Source organism: Lynx rufus, unplaced genomic scaffold (genome assembly GCF_022079265.1).
Source record: "Lynx rufus isolate CCGP_SWC_20201006 ecotype Redwood Valley unplaced genomic scaffold, mLynRuf1.p SCAF_1, whole genome shotgun sequence".
In the NCBI taxonomy this organism is placed as follows: domain Eukaryota; kingdom Metazoa; phylum Chordata; class Mammalia; order Carnivora; family Felidae; genus Lynx; species Lynx rufus.
Window position 1 is genome coordinate 133,222,829 of NW_025814823.1, and position 19,515 is coordinate 133,242,343.

The window sequence follows — 19,515 nt, forward strand, 5'->3', positions numbered from 1 at the left end:
GTCAACAAAGTCTTAGCATTATATTGTAAACTGTTTTGACCTTGCGGACCCACTGAAAGGGCCTTGAGTACCCTCAGGGTTCTGGGGTTGGCATTTTGGGAGCAGCTGCCTTCGTTTCACATACTTGGTTGTCCCTCGTTAGGTTGCAAGTTCCATGTGGACTGTCCGTAACTGTCTTTTACGTGCCCTTGTCTAAAAGTGCCTGGTATGTAATGCTCAATAAATATTAATATTTATATAAATATTGTAAATAAATATCTGCGAAATGAACGAATAAATGGCAAGTTATAAACAACCACTGCAGAGCCTTCATCTTACTGCCTCCTTTCTTAATTCTATCGGAACTTAAAGGTTGTGTAAATTTTTCCAAGTTGTTTTTAATTAGGACGCCGGCCAATGTTTTCAACAGTTGGGCGGTTTCAATAGTTGGGGCGGGGAAGCCGCCTGTACGTGATCATGACCCGCGATAGTTTAGCCAAGCATTAATCTGTGATGCCCGAGAGGCATTCCTCCTTCACCGCCGCAGACCGGCAGGACAGGCCTCTTGGTTCCCCAGTTCTACCTAGGGTAAAGACGGGAAAGACCTGGGTCTCCCCAATTACGCGAGCACAGAAATGTATTCAGTTGAAGCGAGGGGGGGATGGGGAACCCATAAAAATTCTGACGAAGACAAGACTAACAGGAGCTACCGCCTCGGGCACCCGGGAGCCCCAGGCTACAGCCTCCGCCGACCCGCCGGGTTGCCGGGGCGACGCTTCCGGCAGGCGCGCGCAGCCCTGGGAGCAGAGGAGTTGCGGAATGGGTGGCTAGACCTGCCCGCCTCCGTGAATTCGCCAGCGGGAGCGCGCTCGCGGCCGCGCGTACTTCGCTTTCCCGGCTCCGTCGCTGACGCGTCGTAGACGTTGGGGAGCGGGAGACAGCAGCAAGCGGGTCGGGATGAACCCCGGCGGCGGCTTCGGGTTGGCTTTAGGCTTCGGCCTCACCCCTACGGCGGTGATTCAGGTGACCAATCTGTCGTCGGCGGTGACCAGCGAGCAGATGCGTACGCTTTTTTCCTTCGTAGGAGAAATAGAGGAGCTGCGGCTCTACCCCCCGGAGTAAGTGCTCGAGCTTGGCTGGGGGAGGGGCGCGGGCGCCATAGAGACCTCGGGCACCGAGGCGTGGGGGAGAGCGCGGACGGGGGCGCGCTGTGCCCGTCACGTGATCTCCCGGGCTTACCTTGGTGCCCATGTTTGATTAGGGCACCCCGGCGCTGGGGCCCTGCGGTTCTGCTCTCCTTGTTAGTCTGACTTTGGGGGTTAACTTCTGCATCGAACCGTTACAGAGAATGTAGAGAAGTTGTTTATTTTCGTGCCTCCCCGATTTGTGGTCTCCGCTGGGTCCTCGTATTCAGTGTCTCTCCTTTTTCTTTTTTCTTCCCGAACTTAAGATGGCCGCAGGTGGGCCCGGAATAGTCCTCATGGCAAACGCCTGTTAGCGTTCTTGTAATGTAAAAATCGCGGAGACCGCGCCGGACGAACTGTCCCACTTGTTAGGGCTTTAGTGTCAGGCCGTTGTGCTGATTAGAAAGCCTGCGGCTGATGACAACTTGGAATTAGGGCTACCATTTGTTCTCTAGGGTGGTGTTCACAAATTCAGCATCTTCTTGTCTAATCTGACCGAGCCCATCCATGTTGTTAAAGATCATGTCTTTTCGCCCTTTTGGCAGCGGATTAAAATTTCCGCTTTGAAGGTCACACTGTCCTAAGCCTTTCAGAGAAAGTATTAGTCGGTGAAGGATTATCCTTGGTGTATGCTCTAAAAGTCTAGATCTTTATTGGCATTTAGAGCTTGCGGCCAATTCCCAAGTATGTATTTTGAAGTAAGATTTCCCTTGTACAGTACTGTGTACTCACAAAATTTGTAAGGGTTTACGGGTTCACATTCTTACACGCATAAACATTTTTTTTTTTTTTAATGGTAGAGCTTAGAATTTTAAAATAGTATTTTGTTCATTGTTTCAAAATCCTTTGAAGGAAGGGCTAGTAGTTGCCCAGGATTTCTTTCTTTCAAAAAAATTGTCTTTGACTTTTTGGTTCATTTCATAATGATGCACGTAGACCTATTTTTCTTTCGGTTTCTATGTGTAAGTATATCGCATGGCTACGGTGTAAGATATTGGTAAAAGTTGGTATTTGGATTTAAATTTAAATTTTACTTTTTAAAGTTACTCTCTTTGTTTTGAAATATTTAATGCAAACTAAAAAGTTGAACGAATAACACCCACGTTTCCTTTATACCTGTATTCTTTACCAGTTGATTTTTTTCTCTGTCTCCCCCTCTAGCTATCTGCACCCTCTACACTTCCTCTTTCTTCCCATCTTTTTCAAAGTAGTTGCAGACCGCATGATTATTTTTTTCTCAACACTTAAGTCTCTCTCTTCAGAACAGGTACATTCTCCTACATTACCACAATACTATTAACGTGTCTAAGAAATTTAACACTGGTATATATAACAAGTAGTTCATATTTAAATTTAACCAATTATTATAATCATTTTTTTTCTTTTTCTTTTGGTCTAGAATATAATCGGAAACCACCACTGCATTTAGATGCTACCTCCTTTAATCTAGAACAGTCCCCTGTTGCTTTTAAAAAAATATTCCGTAACAGTGATATTTTGTTTTGTAGTTTGTTTTGTAGAATGATGCATAATCTGGGTTTATATAGATTGTTTCAGATTAGATTGTTTATATTGATTAGATTCAGATAATACATTTTTTGTTCAAGAATACTTCATCATAAGTGCATGCACATACATATTTATTGACTAGCTGTGGCATATATGGCTTGAATATCTTATTTAACTTTTGAAAATGATTTCTGCTATCTCTTCATTTAAGCATTCAGAACATTTCTTAATAACTGAGAAGTACTTGGAGGAGTGCTGTAGCCTTAGGAGTTGGATTCGAGCACTAAAATTTTGTACATGAACCCTTGTAAACTAACCTTGCTTTCAAGGTTGTGGTAATAAGTTGTCTCATAGGTAGAAGAAATAGTTCACAATGCCAACGTAATATCACTTTCATTGTTAAAACCAGGGTTAGGGTGGCAATATGCTGCCAGTTATAATGTGACCTTAGTAATGGGCTGTTTATTGAAATTAGATTTTCATTACTTGGAGTTTAAAAGTCAAAAAGAATAAAAAGCTTGTAAACATAGTGGAGTTAGTGTGTTACAAACTGTGATACATTTTGCAAAATTGTAACCTAAATATGACACATATGGGCCAGGAAAAATTCTTCAGTTTTTCCTCAAGTGCAGTCCCTTCCTGCTTTTCAAAAATATTGCCATGATTTAACAGTGTGTTTTCTGCTCTATAATGAAGTTGTCATAACCTAGTCTTTATATTAAAGATATATTTGTACATTTGAGCTGAAATGGATAACATTGCAATAGTAGTAGTAGTGAAGACAGATATGATTGTTTTGCAGTCTCTTGGAAACTGTATTTTATGATTAATGTTTGGAAGCGGAGTTAGTATTTCATTTGTTTTAAATTTGGAAATATATTTCTTTAATAGAATGGGAAAATCATTTCTCATTAACATTTTAAGAATAAGTTGCTAATATGACAATTCAGATTTTAAATCTAACTTTTTTGGAATGAGGCAGTGATTCACTTTTTAATTTTTAAACATTGAGATTAGTGTAAATATTCATTGTACATGTTTAAAATTCTCAATTGTGATCCTTTTTTGTGCAGCCGGCTGATAAATATCCAGAATTTTTTTTTAGCTTGTTGCACAACAAATGAATATCATGTCTTGAACACCTTTTTATGGCAGTAAAAAAATTTTTTGTAGTTTTTTTTCAGTAACCTTTTTTTTATTAGGTATAATGTACATACAGAAAAGTGAATGGATAAACATGCAGCTTGATGAATTTTCACAAAGCGAACATACCTGTGTAATCAGCATCCACATCAGGCTTATCTGCACCCTAGAAGTTTCCCATTGTCCCCTCCAAGTGACTAACCCCCAAAGGGTAATCCTATCCTGATTTTCAACACCATTTCTGATGACATCAACACCTATGTTGATTTTTTTGCTTACTGGTTTTCTTCACTTCTGTGGTCTTCAAAAATAGTAACAAGCAAGGGAAAATGTGTTAACTACTTATTTAGTTAAAAAAAATAGAATCAGTATAGTCATTTTATGAGACATAGAGAAAAAGAAACACCACTTAAGATCTTACCATCCTATCAAAACCTCTCTTCATTTCCATGTATTTGCCTGCAATCCTTTTTATATGTGCTTATTTTAATGTAGTGTAATAGAATGATTTATACACTGATAGTAAACTTTTTCATTCCATGTGTAATAAGCGTTTTTTCATATTACTCTGTCTTATTTATAGTAATAACATTTTAAAGTCTGTAATTATGTCTTGTGTGTTTTTGAAATTCTATCACTGGATATATTGGTCACTTTTTTGGTGTTTTGAGTTTGTGGATTTTAGCTAGAAATGTGTATTTTTGATTGTCAACAGTGATTGGAGTGCCTTCTGGCATTTGATGGGCAAGTGTCAGTAATTCATAAGAAAATCTTAACATAAGGAAAAATTGTGCCATTCAAAGTACCGCTGTAGTCCTACTGGGAAATCATGTTATAAATTATGTGTCAGTTAATATTTTTATATATAAGTCCGTGTACTTTGTCCATGCTTTGGATTATATCCTTTTTGATCTAACAATACTGGGTATATTATACCACATTGACTTTTAAAAAATTGTAGAGTGCCATTACCTGTTTAATGAAAAATAAAATAACCAGTTAGGGCCCACAAAATTTGATGCTCAAAAAAGTTGGTTCTGTAATTTCTGCATTAAACTCCTAGTCAGAAATTTCTGATTTTTTGGAAAAATGATTGTAGAAAGTTTTGCATTTGAAAAAAGAAACAAAATTGGATTCAGCAAATGAGGTTAAAGTAAAATCTGCTATACTTGGATACTGGTACTTTGTTCAGAAGCATACACTTAGAACAAATGGAATATGTAACATCCTTTTAAACATTAAAAATTAATTAAAATTAAAGCTTGGGTGACTTGGATGAGTGTCCGACTCTTGTTTTCGGCTCAGGTCATGATCCTAGGGTCGTGGGACCGAACCCTCAGAGGCTTTATTGTCCCCAGTTCTCTCTCCCTCAAATAAAAAAAAAAAAATTTTTTTTTAATTAAATAAAATTAAAATTCTAGGTCCAAATTACATTTATCTGTTTATTTTTGTAAAGTTTATTTATTTTTGAGAGAGAAAGAGAGCACGTGCAAGCAAGTGGGGTAAGGGCAGAGAGAGAGGGAGACCGGAGACAGAGAATCCCAAGCAAGTTCTGTGCTGTCAGCACAGTCCAATGCTGGGCTCTGAACTCATGAACTGTGAGATCATGACCTGAGCCAAAATGAGGAGTTGGATGTTTAGCCAACTGAGTCACTGTGGAGCCTCCAAAGTTATGTTTAAAAATAATAATTCTATTTAATTAAAAACTAAGTCTATTTAAAAGTTTACACTTATTAGAATGAAAGACATAAGTATAAAAATTGGAAACAATGACTTATAAATACACATTTGTTGAGAAATTCATCATGTGTATTTAGACTTGCCACTGTATTGTATTTTAGATTATAATGTTCAAAATTAAAGTGTTAACTGTAAGCTGAACTTTATTTTGTATTTTTAGAAAGGTAATTGGAGATGAAGATAAAGAGAATTTCTTAGAGCACTGTGTAAACCATACCTAGATATCCACATTCCTATGATAATATTGGGTCAGAACAGATCAACCTTTTCAACCCACTTCCTGGGCTTCTCAAATCTTAACGTGTAGTTGCTTTACTAACCAGTGTCCTATTTCCTACTCATCTGGATGTTTTAAATTTGAAGCGATGTGGTTTTAAGTAGGAGTATTGGAAAGTGCATTTTTAGTTTTCAACAGTGACGATTTAGGTTTCCATTCTCTCATAAAAGGACCTGTCAGTTTAGGCATGTCATCTCACTGGCAGTTTGTTAGGCTTTTGCAGATTTCAGTGCTAAAAGAGAGTGTGCTTGTAATTGCTAGGGCTTTAGTAGTTCTTTGTAATTATATGGTTTTTTGGGAGGGGGGTGGTTTGCAAAAGACAGAAACACTGCTACCCAGTCTGGCTCAAGAAGAGGTAAAATTATTAAAAAGATGGATATATCTCTAAATTAACTAGGCCTCATGGGAACTGGGACTGGGAACCAGAAAGATACCAGCATCCAAGGTGATTATCTGCCTCTTCTCACAGGCTTTATTGTCCGCTCAGTTTGTTTCTGTGTATCTGCTCTATTTTCTTTGCGGACTTATTTTGTACTTGGTCATCTGGCATCTGGCCCAAGCCCTGACTCTAAGTGACTTTTCAGCCCAAGAGAGAGAATCTGATTGTTGCAAGTTCATTTGATCAAGCCATCCAAATGATAAGCTATTGGTTAGCCAGTGAAATGGGCCTTTGTGTCATGTGACTAATCAACTGTGACTAGAGGCCTCCCAAAATCTGATGAGGGTTTCATCTAAGGAAACTGCTAAGGCCTGTGCTGAAAGTGTATAGAATGTGGGGGGTACCTACCTAATCACTTTGTTATCTTAAAATGGCTTTCCAGAAGATTTGTAAACTTGAGCCTTGAATAAAAGTGGAATTACCATTCAAAAAGGAGAGGTAGGATATCATAGGCAAATGGAACAACATGTGCAGAGATGACCCAGATATTCAGAATGTGTTCTGGAAACCACAAATATTTCTAATGCCTGGATTTTGGGGTGAATTTATATGATAAAGCAATAACAGAAGCATGTCTTTGAGGAAATTTAAGCAGTGTGGAATGACATGACAAAATTTAGGGTTTAGAAAGATCACTCTGGCAGCTTTTGTGAAGACCATTATTAAGTAGTTCAGATTGGAGTCATTGTGATTTTTTTAAGAGCCATTGTAAATAATCTGGGTGAGAAATGATGAGGGCCTGAATTAAGGCCTTGATAATGACAGTGATAAAGGGATTAATGTGTACAAATATTTGGGATGCAGTCTTCACAGGACTTTATGAAGAAGATGAAGAAGAGTGAGGGTCAAGTATGGAAACAACCCCCAAATCTCAGTAGTTTTGTAAAAACAGCTTATTTTTAATGCTAAGCTTGCAGAGTAGGGAACTCTACTCATTGTGGTTGCTCACTCTGAGATGAAGCTGATGTAGCAGCCACCCATTTCTTGAATGTGGCTAGTCACTGTGGCAGAGGAAAAGAGCCAAGTGGTGGCCCTTAAAGCTCCTGAATGTCAATTCTGCTCATATTTAATTGGCCAAAACAAGTTGCATAGCCACACTTAACTTCAGGGAACAAAGACATGGATTTTTACCATGTAGTCAGAAGAGATTTGGAAATGTTTAGGGAACTGTACTAATGACGGTTACATTTAGTGACTCCAGATTCATAACATGGGTAATACAGTGATGTTTTTAACTGAGAGATGAAGTATAGGACAGGGACCAGGATTGGTGAGAAAGAGGGATGATGAATTTATTTTAGACCCAATAAGTTTTGGGGGATGGGCCCTGTGACCATCACGGTGCAGTATTCCAGCAAGCACTTAGATCTGGGAGTCTAAAGCTCAAGAAAGGCTTCAGTTGGAGATGGGGTAATGTAAAGGTGAGTTAAGTCTAGAGGTGAATGTTTTTACCTCAGTGACAAATTCATAAAGTGCTGGTCTTAGTTGTTTGGGGGTTGGGGTAGTCATTGTTGGAGAGTGCCTGTGGAAGCCTGAACTGGATAGGCTTAGGTAGGAGTGAATTGGGTTGGGTTGGGTGAGAAAGAGGTAGTTTGATTTTGTTAACTTGTATTACCCTGTTTATGTTAATAGTATAAATAGTTTCAAGTTCTAAATGCAAATGTGTTCTGTTATCACAGTATTTTATTAATAGCATTAATATGTATGTTTAACCATTGTCAAGATGGATATGTTGCTTTATGTAAAAGATTTTTTTTTAATTTTGAAAACGGCTTCTGTTTGTGGAATTGCTAATTAAATAGTACATTAAGATGCTTTAAAATTCTGTATTAGTTGAATGAATAAGATTGCATGAGATTTGGATTTAGATGATTAGACTTAGACTGAAGTCCCAGTTTTGCCATTTACTCAGGTTAGGATTATGGTCAACTTCCGTGATCTCTTTTGTAAAGTAAATGCCTTACTGCACAACGCAAATATGATACCTTTCAAATGGTCTATTTGTTTATTTTTTAATGTTTATTTATTTTTGAGAGAGAGAGACACAGACAATGCAAGTGCAGGAGGGACAGAGAGAGGGAGACAGAGTCTGAAGGAGGCCCCAGGCTCTGAGCTGTCACCACAGAGCCTGATGCGGGGCTCAAACCCACGAGATGTGAGATCATGACCTGGGCTGAAGTCGGATGCTTAACCGACCGAGCCACCCAGGAGCCCCTGGTCTCTCCTGTTTTAGTGTGAAATATCTTAATGCTTTAAAGGACTGTATATATTATATATTAGGTATATATTTAGCTTCGGTGGCTTTTGTCCTTGCTAAAGACAGTTTTAGACTTTAATTGAACATAATCGTGGACAGATTGACAAAATGATCATCACTGAGATATTTTGGAATCTAAAAAGATGGATTCATATTCTGGAAAAACTGCTTTCATCTGGGCTGTGTCTGGCTTGCCAGACTGAACTGAATCTGATAGGATTTAGAAGGGTCTATGCTTTTCTGGGTATAAAATATGTAAAATTTTGTTTGTAAAATCTTTTGTCTGGAAAATCGCAATGCTGCCTAGGGTAAAGCAGTGTAGTATATGCAAAACACCTTAATTTTCATACCATGATGTCTGTCTGTAAGATTCTGGTGAAGTTTTTAGTTAAAAGGTTTGGAAATGGTTACAAAATTTGAAGTCTTGAGGATTGGGGCTTCTATAAAGTGTGCCTATTGATGATGTACTGGTTGAACATTTTTGGGTTAAATCAACTGTTTTCATGTTTCACTCTGATTAAGTACTCATTAATTTACATGTCAAGTTTTTACCGATGAGGTGATAGGCCTTCCTAAATTGCTGTCACCCTTTGCAGGCAAATTACCATTAAAAGACTAAATTTTGCCTGGTGCAGCCACTCCAGACAGCAGTATGGAGGTTCCTCAAAAAGTTAAAAATAGAACTACCCTACCATCCAGCAGTTGCACTACTAGGTATTTACCCAAAGAATACAAAAATACTGATTCAGAGGGGGTACATGCACCTCGATGTTTATAGCCAAATTATGGAAATAGCACAAATGTCCCATTGACTGGTGAATGGACAAAGAAGACACACACACACACACACACAGTGGAATATTACTCGGCATAAGAAAGAATGAAATCTTGCCATTTGCAATGAAATGGATGGAGCTGAAGAGTCTTATGCTGGGCGTATTAAGTCAGAGAAAGACAAATACTTTGTGATTTCACTCATATGTGGAATTTAAGAAACAGAACAAATGAGCAAAGGGAAAAAGAGACAAACCAGGAAACAGACTCTTAACTACAGAGAACAAACTAATGGTTACCAGAGGAGCTGTGGGTGAGGGGATGGGTTAAATAGGTGATGGGGATTAAGGAGTGCACTTGCTGTGATGAGCACTACCAGGTGATGTATGGAAGTGTTGAATCACTATATTGTAACCTTGAAACTAATACTACACTGTGTGTTTACTGGAATTTGAATAAAAACTTTAAAAAGGCTAAGTTTTCATGTCTTAATGAAGACATTAATGAAAGACATTTTCATGTCTTAATGATTCTTAGCAGTCAAAATTCTTGTCTTGATTATGTAAGACTGTGTAAAGATCTGAGAAAGAAATTTCAAATGAAAATGACAAAATCAGCCAAATGTTTATTAGTCCAATTGTTTTTCTTTTTATTTTGCAGCAACACACCTCTTGCTTTTTCTTCCAAAGTATGTTATGTTAAGTTTCGTGACCCATCAAGTGTTGGCGTGGCCCAGCATCTAACTAACACGGTTTTTATTGACAGAGCTCTGATAGTTGTACCTTGTGCAGAAGGTTGGTATCTTATGTGTTTTTTTTCTATTATTGTAATCTCTGTCCTGTGTGTTACTACCTTTGGCTTTCCTAGAAATTGGTAGGTAGATAGTACTCTGTTGTGTGTGTGTGCATGTGTGTATGAATGAAATTTGGAGAAGGAAATAATTTTTACCTAATAATAAAATATATTAAAATGGTTGACTTACTACTTCTATATGCTTGAGATTTAATAGCCAAACATTTAAAAATTTCATGAATTACTTGGCTTCTCTGGTTTGCTTTTGTTTTTTGTAGTTAATTTGCAAGTTGTAAACGAAGCTTTCTGAAATTAAAATATTAGGGTGGTAGGGGAAATTATTTTTAATATGTAAATAAGTGAGCATTTGCCCCTATATATACAATATTAATTGTATTACATAAATAAAAGCTATGCATTTTGCCAAATTGGGGATAAATGGTATTTGTAAGAAAAATATTCATAATTTAATCTCTGACATATCCTCGTAAGGTAATTCACCTTGTTGCTGGGACCATTATTTTATATTCAGTGTGACTGCTGTGCAACTGAAATTTATGTTTTTATTTTAATGGCTTGCTTTTCTTGGAGGGTAGGTTGGGTAATTGAAGAAAAATAATGGAAAGTAATTTTCCAAGGCCTCCATCAAGGAAATAGATGTTGAAGATGGGAACAAGGCCAAAGCCTTACAGAGCTAATTATTACTAATACTTATTTTTTAGTAACTTCTGTTTACAGAGTCATTCACATATAATAGGCTGTGCTGAATTTGACAGTTCTAGTGTGTGATTAACTTTTATTCAGAGTACAGATTATGGCATGTGTACATGGATTTTAGAATAGGTTATTATAATTTAAATGTCTTTAAAACTTGTTTTCACTAGCGGATGGTAAATGTTTTATAACATAAAAAATTTACCTGGAACAATTTAATGAATTTTCATATGTCATGTTTTAAAAACCTCTTTTAGAAATCAGGTTAATATTAAAATAACCTAGTATATGGTAAACATTGCTGTGCTTCGAAAGTTTTATACTTATTTCAGAATGCCTATTCTGGGATGTCAGAAACATTATAGTTAGATACAGTGAGCTCCATTCTGTTGGTTTTGAAGTCCCAGAATAGCACATTCTGTATTTTTTCAGATAAATTTGAAAGTCTTTTCTCATGCCTGGGGGTTAGAACGGAGTAGGGGGAATAAAATGGGTTAAAGGTAATTATTTGTTGAATCCCCATCCTTACCTGTTGATCTGTAAGTGGACCGTGAGCCCACAGTTGGAGAGCAAGGTGAGAAAGCTGGTAATGGTTTAGTTGTGCATATCAAGTTCCTATCAGTTTCATGCCAGGTAAACTGCACAGGAAAAAAGAAGTTAGTATATTAATTGGGAATATTAATCATATCTGAAAATTATGCCATCACCAGCACAGGACCTTGTATTATGTTAGCTCATTACTGAATTGGAAGGAAGAATACTTACCAGTGTTGCTTCGTTGGAACCTTGCTATATTCCATTGATTTTTTTTCATCTATTTGAGAAGCCCAGACCGTTATTTGTCATAAGTTTTCAAGGTTATGGGTGTGTAAGAGGTTCCCTTTTTTTGTTTGTTTTGCTTAATAAAGATTAATAAATACAAATTTATTATAATAGCCCTTGAGTATTACTAGTGTTGCCATTTTGAGACCATTTCACTGGTTTTGAACATGAAAGTTTAGTTGTATTTTAGAGCACTGACCGATAAAATAATTGGTATTAGAGAAGCATTCAGATACACATTTTTCACTAGTTTAACTAAATACCACAGAATGACTTTATAGAAACTGAACTATGTTACAGTGAGCTGTCAAAGATCTGATTATGTGCTGCAAGCAAAGTTATGATGTATTGTTATACTAAAAGAGTAGCAAAGTGAGTTTGAAGTAAACCAAAGTGAAGAGTTCCCGTGGAGTAAGTTCTCTTAGAGGAGATGGGTGCTGTAAACATTCTTGTGTTCACTTTACTGACTGCATTCTTTCTTTGATGTTACAGAAACAGCATTATGAAAGAAACGAGAAAACCATAGAAACAGTTTTAAGAAAATTTTTTCAGTTTCTTTCAATTTGCTGTTTTTGTAATGCAGACAGTTTTGTAACAAGCTCCTAAAGCTGTATAAGTAATGTTTGGTGTGTAAGTTTCCTACAGAGTAAGCATTAACTATTGTTAATGAAACATGCCATTTCAAAATAAAATATACTTTCATTATACTTGTCCAAATATGACCTTTTTGTTGTTGCGTGCATCTCAGATTTCTTTTTTATAAATGTTAACACTTAGAAAAAGATAAGGTCAAACATAACAAGGGTGTCAAGCCTAATCATCAGTCGTAACTTTATGTCCACATTTTCTGGTAGATGGATTTTGACTATTAATTTGGTTTTGTATGTTTTCTCTATGTGATATTTGTGCATTATTAGATGACTAGACTGGCCAAGGCAGACCTGTTACACTTGCCTGAGTTAGGCATTGTTTGCCATGCCACTAAACCTGCCGTCAAGTGAAACCTTCATTGGGGAAATGAGATCGGAGTCTGAACCGCAGAAGATGGACGCCCTGTCTCTGTTTTTTATTGTTTTACTTTAATTTCATTTCTTTTTCTTTATTTTGTCCCTTTTTTTTGTTTTTGTTTTTGTTTTTGTTTTTGTTTTGTTAAATCTCTTTCACTTTAACTTGTGAGCTGGTTTTCCAGTTCTTTGTAAATGGTATTCCATTAAGGGTTCATAACATTGCTTTGCAGATTATATTGGGAGATGATTAGCAGAGCTCAAGCTTACGATAAAGTAAATTTTCATAGTAAACTAGGATACAGTGTTGTGAAGCTCAGTGAGTCTTAATTGGTATTATAGACTGCACAGGTACATTTTGTTCTCAAAACACTAAAACACTGGTAGAATTGTTAGGAACATTTTGTGATCTCATTGCAACATTTTTGCAGTTTTTCTCCCAAATCTACATCTTTCATAAAAACCAACTGATAGTTTTTAATTTTCATCCTTCCCCCTAGAATTTTAAGCATACAAAATCCTCAAGGAAAATAAGTAAATTTCTTAGAAAATAACTTACTTCCTTGACTTATGAAGACTTTTACTTGCCTGCATGGGGAATGGATATTTGAGAAGCTTGAAAACTTACTTTCATGTATGTTTCTCTGCTTGAATTTTTTGAAAAATTTTCAGATGTTACCAGCTTCTAAATGGAATCTGAGGATTAGGATTAGTACTTAATTTTAATACCATGAGAGCTCTTTTTCCTCTCAGTTGTTTTTGAGGAGTATAGTTTGGGAAAAATGATAAATGCTTGTTTGCTTTATACTTTGATATACTCTGATAGTATTTGGAAGGTAATTTTGATAGAAGTCTGTCTTGGAAGTTAAGCAATGGGACTTTTTTCTTAAAGGATCTTTAATGGTAATTAGAATTAAAACATGTGCCTACCTATGGTTAGACTTAATATTTATAGTAGTTTATTACTACTGTGATAGGCAGTGAGGGTAAGACAACCTATTGATGAGTGAGTCTTTGTAATATTAAGTATTCAACTTTTAGCCTGTGTTGAATACGTTGTGTAGTTTTACTACACTGTCTTGTAGACACTTATGCTTATTTAATTGACAAGTAATTCTAAATTGGGAACATTTACAGATTGAAACTGTTTGTTTGTTTTTTGGGTGCACACATTAGGGTAATGAAGCATAAGATTTACACTGTGGAACCTCAATTGATTTATCAAGATGTGTTCAGGTTTTGTAAGCATTTGAAAAATAATACATAAAACGGGTCCGGTAGTAATATAAATAGCTTAGTATATATGTGGGTATACAGATACGTGTATTAATACCAATAACATAAAATAAATTCTTGTTATTTCATGTCTTCAGTAAGGCCTACCTACATTTTATTTATATTTATGCATGTTTAAAAAATTCTTTGCTTGTGCAGAATTTACATGAAATAAAAAGATAACTGTTTTCGAAATTAGTACATTAATGGAGACTTAGATGTTGCAAAATTTAGGGAAAAGGCGTTTGTTAAAGCTAATCAAATGTAATTTTTCTGTTATAACAAAGGTGTAACCATTATTTAAAGCAAAATTTAAAAGCTGTCTTGAATTCCATCCATGTTTAGAGGTATATGCAGATAATATTGTTTAGAGATTTATCCTGCACATCTGGTTGTTTTAAATAGAATTTCTTCCTCTAAAATCCAGCATGGTGCTTTTGAAACGTATTCCATATGCTATTTCCAATTTAGTGTGACTTTGTACACTGTGTTTTAAATTATTTTTGAAGACTCCATAATGGAAGTGTATAGCCAACTACCACATAATTATAAGTAGTTCTTCTAAAATCGATATCTGTAGTCAACTTTTTAAGAACTATTTTAGTGGGGGCGGTAAGAGAGAGAGGACACAATGGGAAAACGTGTGAAAGTTGCAGTTCTTATCAAAATTAATTGGTTAGAATTTAATAGTTAAATACAGCAAATTGAACTTATTTTAGAGTAGATTTTTCATTAATTGTAGGGATTTTTTTCTTAGTGTCTAAGAATATTTTAGTGTTTTTGTCATTATTTTTATTAGGCAGTTAAGATACTTACAAGCAAGACATTTAGGCATTAACCACCCCTCTTCAGACAAGGATACATAAATTGGTTCTAAAAGTCAGGAGTTTAAGAAGTTTCCTGAGACTAGGGAACTTTTATTAGGAATTCTCAAAAATTTTAAGTTTCCCAAGGCATATTCTTTGAAATTGGATTCTTTTAGGCGTCTCTGACCTAGTTGGTGAGATGTCTTCTTAACTGGATGGGTGTAGGCTTCCTTTTAAATTGAAGCTGATTGCTTGCAGTAGGCTTTTGTTTTTTTTCTGTCTACTTGAAAGTGATTGGAATTTATTGGGAGGTTATTAAAATTGTTTGCATCACCAGTAGGTAGGTTTAGTAACCAGGATAGGGGCACCCATTAAGGAACAAATTTCAATTCGCACATATTTGTTTTTCCTTTTCTTTTTTTTGACTAATTTGGTTATTTGCCATTTCTGGGGATTAAACTTTAAAAAATGTTCTTCTTTTCTGTATCTGATGTTCTGTGTGCTATTAGTGATGCAGCCAACACGAACGGTTGTCATGTGTAACACAACTTTCGATCACCGCGAAAACACCGTCCTGGGAAAGCGTCCATGCTTGATATCGTTTGGTTCATGAACATTAAGTTTCCAGTACAGGTGACCCATAGCTCAAAGTGTTAAATAATTGTCTACATTATTCAATTTTTAAAATAATATTCCATTATTGAGATTGTTAGTCTTTGAAGTTTTGCTCACTTTTATTTTTCCTAGTAGAGCAGGATAAAAGGAAAGACTTAAGTTCTTATTTATTTCTTTATACAGATCTGATAGATAGATTCATTTATTATTATTATTTTTTAAGTGCAAGGGTAATTGTAAAATCATAGTGTAAAGTTTGTGTGGTGTTTCTGCTTTCCATAATGTTTGGAACTTGCCTCTGCAGGTAAAATTCCAGAGGAATCCAAAGCTCTCTCTTTATTGGCTCCTGCTCCAACCATGACAAGTCTCATGCCTGGTGCAGGCTTGCTTCCCATTCCGACCCCAAATCCCTTGACTACAGTAAGTATTACACACCCTTTTTTGAAACGGATTTATGTTTACTTGTGTAATTAGCTGAATAAAGAGCTTAGAAAATTATTTCTGTTTAAAATTTTTTTTTAAATGAAAAGGATTCAGAATGTCTACTTAAACACCCCCCCGCCCCCCCCCCCCCCCCCTGCCCCCGCCGTTATCACTGACAGTTTAAGCTGACTTTCGGAATTACTTCTGAAGTAATTGGCATTCATTTAAATTTGAGAACTAAAATAGATTATTCATTAGAAAATCAATTATTGACACTTAGCATTTTAGATCACATGGGGAATTGGAAAATCTAGGTAACTGTATTCCCCATTTCATGAAGACTATATCTATTAAAGTAAAATGACCCATAGCTTTGTAACAGGAAAAAAAACCTCTGAGAAATATTTGTCTGATATTGAGAAAATGTAACAAGATAAAAACATGGCAGAAATATTTTTTTCATTAACTGTGTACAATTAAATAGGAATTTATTACTGTTTTTGTAATTTCTAGGAGGGGTTAAAAAAGATTTTGCTGCTACTGGGCTCTTGGTTTTTTGTTTTTGTTTTTGTTTTTAGAGAGAAAGAGAACATGTGCATGAGGGTGGGAGACAGTGCAGAGGGCGAGAGAGAGAAAATCTCCAGAAGGCTCCATGCTCAGCACAGGGCTTGATTCCACTACCTTGGGATCGTGACCTAAGCCTAAATCAAGGCTCAGTTCCTCAACCAACTGAACCACCCAGGTGCTCCTGGGCTCTTGGTTTTTATGTAAAAGATTCCAGTCATATTTAATTTAAAGAAGGGTCATTTTTCTTCAAAAATTAATGGAAGCCAAAGTATAAAATTCACCTTAATTGCAAGTTGTATCTTAGCTTTGTGGTTTTAGATTATTAGGGGATGAACTAATACTAGCTTTATGATAGTAATTTTTTTTAAATACCTCTTTTCTTTCTTATTTTTAAAAATTTTGAGTAATCACTTCACCCAGTGTGGGGCTTGAACTCACAACCCAGAGATCAAGAGTTGCATGCTCCACCAACTGAACTACAAACCGCCCCCCCCCCCACCTCTTTTTAAAGTAAGCTTTGCCCCTGTTGTGCTTGAACTCATGACGTGTAGATCAAGGGTGGCAGGCTCTACTGACTGTATCAGCTAGGTGTCCTGGGATGGTAGTTTGTTTAATCAGGTTATAAAAGTGGTCTTTGAAACTTTGAAATGCACAATTTTAGTTCTTGTTTGCATAAGATTGTTCTGCTGGAGACCTGCATTGTGATCCGTGGTGGGAAAATGCTTTTTTAAAAAAAAATGTTTATTTATTTTTGAGAGAGAGAGAGACAGAGCATGAGCAGGGGAGGGGCATAGAGAGAGGGAGACACAGAATCTGAAGCAGGCTCCAGGCTCTGAGCTGTCAGCACAGAGCCCGACGCGGGGCTCATACCCACACACTATGAGATCATGATCTGAGCCAGTCAGATGCTTAACTGTCTGAGCCACCCAGACGCCCGGGAAAATGCTTTTTTTTTTTTTTTTTTAAATTTTTTTTTTAAGCATTTATTCATTTTTGAGAGACAAGAGAAACAGCATGAGTGGGGAAGGGGCAGAGAGAGAAGGAGACACAGAATCCGAAGCAAGCTCCAGGTTCTAAGCTGTCAGCACAGAGCCCAATGCGGGGCTCTAACTCACGAACTGTGAGATAATGACCTGAGCTGAAGTCAGACGCTCAACCAACTGAGCCACCCAGGCGCCCCCTGGGAAAATGCTTTTTAATAGAACATCTGATCATTTGAGTTGGGCTTTTTAGAAATTTTCTAGAAAATTTTAATTTGGTTATTTTGTGGTATATTTTACCATATCAATTTCTGGATCATTACCTTTTTCTCAGACAATATTGTCTTCTTATCTTGAAAATTCTTAGGGTTTATTTAGCAATAGCCTAAAGTTTTTATTTAATTTGTTGCCTTGAGAGGAAATGGTTTTCTCTTATTTCAGCTGTAGATATCTATTACGTTGAAATTTAATTTATGAAGAACATACTGAGTTAGGAAACAGGGAAGTGGTCCATTATGACTTGGTACTTGCTTACCTCACTGACTTTTTTTTCTACCTGTTTTCCTGGTTTACTTTATATTGGCCATATTGGTTTTGTTGTTTCTTGGACGTTACAAGCATATTTTTGCCTTAGGACTTTTGTACTTTTGTATTCATCTCTGCCTAGAATATTTCGTCTTCAGGGAGACCATAGTTTCTATGTCAGAAAGCAAAAGTGTTACATCAGGAACCTAGATCATCTTTACCCCATCAAAGACCAAAAGGGTAAATACTTCGGTTTCTTAGACCAGAGCTGGAAAGTAGACTAATAAAAAGAAGGGTAATTTTATTGTTACAGAGCATCCACATTCAACAGAACTTTCTGCTGTACTGGAAATGCCTGTGTCTGTACTATTGAGTGTGGTAGCCACTAGTAATATGGGGCTGTTGAGCACTTGAATTGTGGCTCTTGTGACTGAGGCTCTGAATTTTAATTAAAATTCAAACAGCTGTGTGTGATTAGTGACAACCCTATTAAATAGCATAGGTATATGCAGAATGGTATAGTAAAAAGAGACAGAAAAAAGTTCCTAAAGAACTGAATGGTCTTTAAATTTGAGAAACAAAGGGGTTGGATTAGATGCTTTGGAAAAGCCCATTCCAAGTATGGTGTCCCAGTGGAGAAAATTTGCAGATCAAAGAGATTTACAACTGGAAAGGCCTGTTTAATGCTTTAAATCCATGCAAAACTAATAAATAATAAGACCCATATTTGTTATTTAACTTAATGGGATGTAGTAATTCTTTTGCACAGTAAAACAAATTTAATGTTATGCTCAAACATCTTTGTACCTTATACAATAGAAGACAAGGGGTGAGGGGAAAAAAGGAGTGTCAGTACAGAAGCAAACATGGAGAAAAACTAGGCTCAGATGGTGGTAGTCTTGATTCATAGAGATCACTCACTCTGAACTAAGATATTTTATACAACTTTATGATAACTTGAAATGGTAATGCTGAGCAACAAATCTAACATCTGTTAGCAAGATACCACAGATTATAGTATGTGCTATGAAGAACAAAACAGTGATGTTGTAGAGAGTAAATGAAGCTTTATATAAAGTCAGGGAAAGCCTCTTAGAGGGGATTGGTGACATGATGCCTGAAGGATTTGACTGGCAGAAGCTGGGAGAAGAGTGTTTTGGCAGAAGGAATGCCAAATGAAATGCATCAGGTGGGAAAAACTTGTGTTTTCAATGAATAAATAGAATGGCAGTCCGTATAGCTGAAGCTTTGTAAATGGGGGTGGTGGAAGTATGTGTTGTGAGATTTTGGAGAGAGAGATAGGGTACTGATTATAGGGCTTTTTGGCCATGGAAAGGAGTTTGAATTTTATTCTAAAGGTAATTAGAAGCCATTGATTAGTTTTAAGCAGGGTAAGACATGACTTTGGCATGTTTTAAGAAGATGATACACAGGACGCTTGACAAGTATAAGTGATAATTGTTTCATCAACTTACATTTTCACCTTTAGGAAGTCTTGTTCTTTGGTATTTGCTTAATCTTAGTTTGTAATAATATACAGTCAGTGCTCAAAATTTTCTTAAATTGCATAAATGGAAAGTTGTAGTGTTTTTTTTCCCCCTTGAAATGTCTTCGCATTTTTCTGCAGAATTTTCCATTTTCAAATCTTGAGATACTTTCTTTTCTAATTTAAGTTCACATTAAAAACATG

The 19,515-nt window shown here is 36.4% G+C and overlaps 1 protein-coding gene across 7 annotated transcripts in view; it reads left to right on the plus strand.

Moving 5' to 3' along the window:
* The first annotated feature begins 891 nt into the window (after positions 1-891).
* The window catches only part of SREK1 (splicing regulatory glutamic acid and lysine rich protein 1), a 45,077-nt gene continuing 26,453 nt past the window's right edge, over positions 892-19,515 (plus strand). For 3 of the 7 annotated variants that reach the window (XR_006963573.1, XM_047087373.1, XM_047087394.1), the window contains exons 1-3: positions 905-1,097; positions 9,963-10,096; positions 15,635-15,750. Coding sequence is in view for 6 of the 7 variants with exons in the window: in XM_047087373.1 (XP_046943329.1) it covers positions 937-1,097; positions 9,963-10,096; positions 15,635-15,750 (411 nt within the window). In the remaining variant the exon portion in view is untranslated. Of the gene's footprint in view, positions 1,098-9,962; positions 10,097-12,564; positions 12,686-15,224; positions 15,349-15,634; positions 15,751-19,515 lie in introns of those variants that run through there. The other 4 variants (XM_047087421.1, XM_047087386.1, XM_047087402.1 and 1 more) reach the window with 4 other exon arrangements.